Source organism: Priapulus caudatus, unplaced genomic scaffold (genome assembly GCF_000485595.1).
Source record: "Priapulus caudatus unplaced genomic scaffold, Priapulus_caudatus-5.0.1 Scaffold55, whole genome shotgun sequence".
Lineage (NCBI taxonomy): Eukaryota > Metazoa > Priapulida > Priapulimorpha > Priapulimorphida > Priapulidae > Priapulus > Priapulus caudatus.
The window spans coordinates 338,401-345,615 of record NW_014577116.1 but is presented as its reverse complement, the minus strand read 5'-3'; the positions used below and the strand labels follow the sequence as shown (position 1 = coordinate 345,615).

At 41.7% G+C, this 7,215-nt stretch overlaps 1 protein-coding gene across 1 annotated transcript; it reads left to right on the top strand.

Moving 5' to 3' along the window:
- The first annotated feature begins 4,548 nt into the window (after positions 1-4,548).
- Positions 4,549-6,558, top strand: LOC106820990 (tyramine receptor Ser-2-like). The gene is made up of 2 exons (XM_014825607.1): positions 4,549-4,589; positions 5,850-6,558. Exons 1-2 carry the CDS (start codon positions 4,549-4,551, stop codon positions 6,556-6,558), a joined length of 750 nt encoding a protein of 249 aa, XP_014681093.1.
- Positions 6,559-7,215: the final 657 nt, after the last annotated feature.

Below are 7,215 nucleotides of genomic sequence, written 5' to 3'. Positions count from 1 at the left end.
TTAATTAATTAATTAATTAATAAAATTTTTTTACAGTCACTGCCTTTCAGAATTGAGCTGCCTTGGCGGAGGTCTGCGCTCTCCGAGTGCTCTAGTCAGTATTGTAACGCTGGTAACACAGCATGTAAGGAACAGCGACACAAATAAAAATATATAAAGCAAGACGTGTGCAGAGATGTACGAGGATTCACATGACATTGTATAGATTGTGATGAAAAAGAACGTTGATTATATAATTGTAGTTGTTTTAAAAAGAATGTTTTTTAAATTAACAACGGACTTTTTTTAAACGGAGATAAAAAATGTTTGGAATATCTCTGAATAAAGGTGTCTATAAGAGGAAAAAACGCGTATACATGTCCGTTTTTTACTTGAAAGTGCCTCTAACGGAAAGTACGGAAAAAATACGGTAACGATGAGTGAAAAGGAGAGCACTATAGGGTGTTTACGTACATATAAGCAAACATTTATCGCGAACGTGAGTAAAAGCTTTGAATTTTTTTCGCATTTCAGTTGATTGCATGTTTACACAATGGCTACAGCATCGCCGACAACAGTTGTCGTCCCCGACGTCTACAACTATACCAACAGCAGTACGGCGGTCAGCAATCCAACCGCTAGCGAAAACAACGTGGACTTTCTGGATCCTCTCACCGAACATATCGTACTTACATCTCTGCTAATTGCAATGTTGATCGTGATGATAGTTCTCGGCACGTTCGGAAATATAATGGTATGTTTCCGGCAGCAATTAGTGTATGATGTGGGTCAGGCGGAAATTAGCTGAAGCCGCCTTCGGGCTCCTTCCTAGCTAACTCACTCCGCTCGCTAATTGTGACCACAGCGTAGTCAATAAAATCAGGGGTTAATAATGACAAATGTCATGAATGCCAATAAAACACTGACATGTCGATGACATGATTTATTTTACGTGCGCTGCCAGCTGGATGAACGAAATTCCGATTCATAATGCTATCTTTCTCTCTCTCTCTCTCTCTCTCTCTCTCTCTCTCTCTCTCTCTCTCTCTCTCTTTCTCTCGCTCTAGCCCGTCTCTCCCCTCACCTCCTTTCTCTCCTCTTTCTGGGTTCGGTCAGCATGCAGGTGTAATGCTTCCACTAATACTGAAGCAGCACAAAACCATAAACTATCGCCGTAGATATTTAGACAATTTCATATTTATGCTGAATCTATACTAAACACCGACGCAATGTTAGATGGTGAGGATTAGGTAGAAAAGATAAGGGGGTAGAATAAGAGGGGGTGGAACTCCATGAGGTACAATAAGTAAAAGGAGAGAGAAGTAAAAGTGCAATGAGCTTGAAATAAGGGAATTAAGGTATAAAGAGGTAGATGGAGGAAACGGTAGAGTAAGCGATAAAGTAGATAAGATACAGGGTAATGGTGACAAGAGGAAGGAAATGGAACACGGTAGAGGAAACATAAGAGGTAGCGGGGTGGGAGAAGACAGATGGTGGTAGAAGGTAGATAAAAGGAAAAGTAGAGTAGGAAAATATGGTGTAGGAGGTTTAGGAGGAGAGTCGGCGGAGGTAGTCGTGTAGAAGGTCGAAAAGATATACGAAGTAGATGAATGGGAAAAGGTATCGAGAGGAGGAATAGGACGAGGAAGGAAGAAGACGAATGAGTTAAAGCCGGTAAAAGAGTAGGAGAAGGTAGAGGAGGGCGTATTTTGAGAAGAAGTGGGCAGATGGAAGAAAGTAGACAACTGAGAGAATCTGGAGATAACAAAGATTGATAGAGTGCGGAGGTCAAGTATGTAGAGTTCTAGTAAAAAGTAACCACATTTATTTTACGTGCGCTGCCAGCTGGATGAACGAAATTCCGATTCATAATGCTCTCTCTCTCTCTCTCTCTCTCTCTCTCTCTCTCTTTCTCTCTCTCTCGCCCGTCTCTCCCCTCACCTCCTTTCTCTCCTCTTTCTGGGTTCGGTCAGCATGCAGGTGTAATGCTTCCACTAATACTGAAGATTGATATAGAAACTATATACAAAGATTGATAGAGTGCGTAGGTCAAGTATGTAGAGTTCTAGTAAAAAGTAACCACGTATAGTGCTGATTACGGTTAGTGCATCAAACAAGTAAAGCTTAACAAGGCTTTTGGTCAAATAACTAGTGGTTATTACGGGAATAAAGCTTTTCTCGCGAAGTGATGGCGCTATGAAATCATTAAGCGAAATTGGTGTCCCGCCCATTAGGAATTCGTTTGTTCTATTCAATTGCTATAAAACGAGAAATAAATCACAAATGACCGCGGTTTTTCGTTTGAGCTTGATTGTCGAATAGCACATAGTGTTACATACCGATACGAGTACGAAATCATCTGAGTACCACCTTACACTCTATTGCGTGATTGCATCGAGCGTTGTACGGCGTAGCACAGCTTAATCAGTATGTAACGCTAGCATGTAGGACTGCTAAATGCCCTAATAGCTATATAGCACGCGGCAAACTATTGGGTTTACTGTAGGGAAAAAATGTACAGGAGCATTTTCTATAGCAGCAATATTTGTGCACAGAATCCCAGCTACAATGTTCTTTCCATGCGCTATATGGATTCATAAGGTTCTTATTACGATGGGTTTAACTTGCAGTATTGTGCGACGTTGCAATGGACTTGCGCGAAGTGAATTCTACGATTTTTTTTATCCAAGATTATAATGGCAGTGTGCATCAGTAAAAAGCTGCGGACGCCTTCTAACCTGCTGATAGCGAACCTGGCTATAGCGGATATTGGAGTAGCGGCACTGGTCAACCCTTTCTCTCTTATTGGTAAGCTAACGGAATTTATTTAAAAAAGGCAGTAGTCATTTATTTATTTATTATTGATCTTGATGTTTTTACTGCATTATTTGCAAAACTCAAAGAAATCTTATTGCTATAATTAATATAATAAATAAATGAAGTACAGTATATAGAAACCATGTCGTCATGCTGACCATGTTCATTTCTTCCTAATCCGACTCGAATCCGACTTAATTATGATAGAAAATGTGGTATTTTATATCATGAGAAAAACAAGACGGGTAGTGAAAATGTTATTTCTCTTCCCTGTTATTATGTCTAATAAACGGTATAAGAGTTCATGCATGCAACCTACGAATTAGACTTGTACCCATTACTACCCTCAGATGTGTAGATGCTATCATTATATTTTAGTCTTACGTAAAGTCGTTACAATTCTACATTTAAAAGGAGTGATAATGGGCTACAAGTTTTTTCATCGCTACCATACACTGTGTGACGTCGTGGCAGTCGTGTGTCTGGTCTGCTGCATCGCCTCTCTACTGAACATCATGACAATTGCCATTAATAGGTAAGTATGTATGCACCTGTACATGTACATGTACATGTACTGTACATGTACTGTACATATGTAAGTATGCATTCACCTTTCCGTGCAGCTGTGCTCCGTGTATACGTACGCGCGTCAGTGCGTGCGAGCGTACGTAAATGTGAGCGTGCGTGTGTTTGTGTGTGCGCGCGCGTGTGTTCTATTCGCAGGTAGAGTCATTAGGTGACATGGTCTGTTTTGCATTAGCACGTTGTAATACACTCTGTAATAGTAATCCATGCCTACGTCGGCAGACGGCACAAAGATACCCTAATGTGACATATATGTATAATAACAAGAGCTTATTATACATACAAGGTATTATTCGCTCTTCATAATAACAAGAGTGCATAACGGCCGAGTTCATCATATGAGTTATCATTGTGGTATATTGAAGAGCAGTTTATACACATTATACACACTCGTATCATTGTTTTGATTGCCCATTTGTTAAAAAATAAAATATCAGTTTGACTTTGTCATATTATCCTGCCGTTGTACTTTAATACGAAATCAAATTGCCAAGCAATGTAACTGAATGTTTCTGTACAAACGTATGTGAATGTAGACAAAAAACGAAACGGTCGTTTATTTGGTAAACGTGCACATGTAAATAGTTGAGTAAGAAGCTAATCAAGATTTTCGTTTAAAATTAATGAAATTTTTCTCACGCGAGGTGTTTTGCCGCACTCTATTTTTCGTCGCCGTTACTTTTTATGTTATTGTCGTCGTCGTCATGTTTCGTCCACGTGCCTATAATTACTAGCGCCGACAGGTTAAAACACGGCGACACCAGCGAGTTCGTTAAGCTGGCACCGTTACGTTTTTATCGACGTCGTCGGCACGTTTGTCGACGTTGTCATTACAATTTTTTATCGGCCTCATCGTGGTTTCTTTCGACGTCGTCGTCGATTTTGTCTTTGTCGTCATTTTCGCCACTTCGCCGCCACTCTTGCTGTCAGCTATTCCCCTCTCCGAGCCTAACCACCTTAAATCGGAATCTCTGGATCACAGAACAATGTTGAGTTATGTGTGCGAGAAAACAGCCCCCACCAGGAAGGAGAGATTACGGCGTTCGACGACAAGATCGACGATGACGCTAACGAAATTGACGACGACATCGACAATGACGCTAACGAAACTGACGACGACATCGACGAAAAATGATGAAAACGACGTTTACAAAATAATAGAACCAAATGGTTCATAATAGTACCTTGCATTACGATAAGGTACTCAGGTAAGATGCTGAAACTGAAGGGAGGCAGTTGGGCTACACCTCCCCTACTCCTTTACGGAAGCTTAGCCGCCTTCGTCAACGGAAAATCAGTAACTAGCCGAAACGATCTCAGAAAAAAATTCAGTCGCGTTGTCTACGATTGTTTTTATGATCAGTGCACTTACTTGGATATAATATGACAACCCCAAAATATTACTTGCATCGTGTATCAAACACTAATGACAATTTCGATAATTTGAGTTTTGTTGTCATTCGTACATAACGCTCAAATTCATCATTATGATTTATCATAAGTTTATACATCAGTATTTGGTTGCTTCAGACTTTGCGCTAATATTCACCGAATTCAAAGCGATATAGGTATTCAGAATGAAGCAAGTTTTAAAATGCGCGCTCGATAAAAAGAGATGTAACCGATAAATTTTTAGACAAAATTGTCATTGTCAACTCATCAGCCCCAGCTGCTAAAATAAGAGCGAAAATAAATTACGGTACTATTATACTTAACGAGGTCTGCCTAAAATCACAGTGTACATGGTAACGCGAACATGGCCAAAGAAGGGACATAGGGACACTGCGCGATTCGAACAAATAAGACAAGAACTAAAAGTTAAGCCTTATTCAGGCACTCATGCGCGTGCTCGCATTTACACTCATTCCCGAATATACACGCAAGCGGGCACGTACAAATGCTCGCGCATTCATTCATGGGTGTACACGCGACCGTACATGTACACATATGCATGCACACGCATGCGTGCGCGTACTCACATGCGCGCACGTACACGCATGCGCACACATATACGTACGCGTGAGCGCATGCACGGAGTACGAGCGCACGAGTATATAGACAATAAGCCCATCGGATAATCTAGTAAAATCATGGCAATATCGCCATCATATCGGCCGTTGTCAGAAACATAATTATTAGTCTTAACATTAATATCATTATGAACTTTTTCTCGTAGATGGTTGACAGAATTTTGTTTCGTCAGGCCAGGAGGAAATTTGCTATGATTTTTTTTATTTTCGTAACTTTACGATGTTTCTGTCAACGGTATGCGAGAAATATTTAAAGAAAGTTCTGCCAAAGTTTCTGACAACGGGCTCGTTATAAGGCCCCCGCACATCTATCGTGTTTTGATTGTATATAAATTATAATTACCTACAAATATTTTATGTTGCATGAGACGAAAAGCGCGTTGTGCGCAGATGATGTTCATGATGCTTTAATATTCAGATACTTGTGCGTCCATGCAGGTACATCGCTCTCTGCAAACATCAGCTCTACCCGCAGATCTTCACGTGGAGAAACACGACGCTCCTATGCGTCGCTATCTGGGTTGCCAGCATCCTGATCGACATTCCCACGACGCTCGGCTGGGGCTCGAACGGCTACGACGAGAAAGCGATGATCTGCCTGTACGACCGCACGTACGAGTACTCGTACACGCTCTTCTTCGCTATCACCTCCGTCTTCATTCCCATCGGCATCGTCTTCATCTGCTACTTAAAGATCTTCCTCTTCGTTCGCGCGAAGAAGAAAGAACTCCGTCTGGCGGAGAACGCCGGCACCACGCCGACAACCGCGCGCAACAGCAAGGCCCAGCGCGACGAGATCCGGTTAGCGCGTACGCTCTTCATCATCTTCATCGCATTCTTCATCTGCTGGGGCTCGTACGCTTTCCTCGTCGTCTTCGATATCTACGACAAGGCTCCGAAGATCTGGCACGCCATCTCGATTGAGCTGGCGCACGCGACGAGCAGTGGCGTCAACTTCATTCTCTATGGCGCCACCAACGCGCAGTTCCGCAACGCCTACAAGCAGATATTGTGCCCGAGACGAGCCCAGGTGGCTCCTTCTTCGATGGTTACCCACACGGAAGGAATCACCATGCAGAAAGCGCGCTTTTCGAATTATCGCGCGGCCACAGGGGAGACGATCAAGCAGGTTGAAACGATCACGTAGAAACTTCGTGGTTCGATCGACTACATAATTCGGCACCTATAGCTATCTATTTATCTATCTATCTATTTATCTATATATATATATATATCTATCTATCTATCTATCTATCTATCTATTTATCTATCTAACTATTTATTTATTTATCTATCTATCTATCTATCTCCGTCCGTCCGTCCGTCCATCCGTCCATCCATCCATCCATCCATCCATCCATCTATTCATCTATCTAGCTATTGTTATCTATATGTATGTTTGTATGTGCGTGCGTGCGTACGTGTATTCGTGTGTGCATTTCTGTGTGTTTATATGTTCAGCACCACGACGTATGTAAATGTGTGATTTTCACATTTCTATTATAATAACGATCACAACCTGTTTAATATGTATGTATCGCTATGCTATGTAATGCGCAAGCTTCGCGTGTATCCATCCATCTTAATTTTATGCTATGGTGGCGCCTAGGTCTACCATTCCTGCCTATCCTTCGCAATCTGCTTCATGGTTCACTATCTGTGACTGACCTTGATCATTTCTGCCACAACTGACGATCACCCTGTTGTTTTGAGGGCGCCATATGCGTGTCTTTCCTTTTATTCTACTTTTTATGATTATCTAAATATCAGTCGTGTGAACGACTGGTTTTATTATTGTCACTTC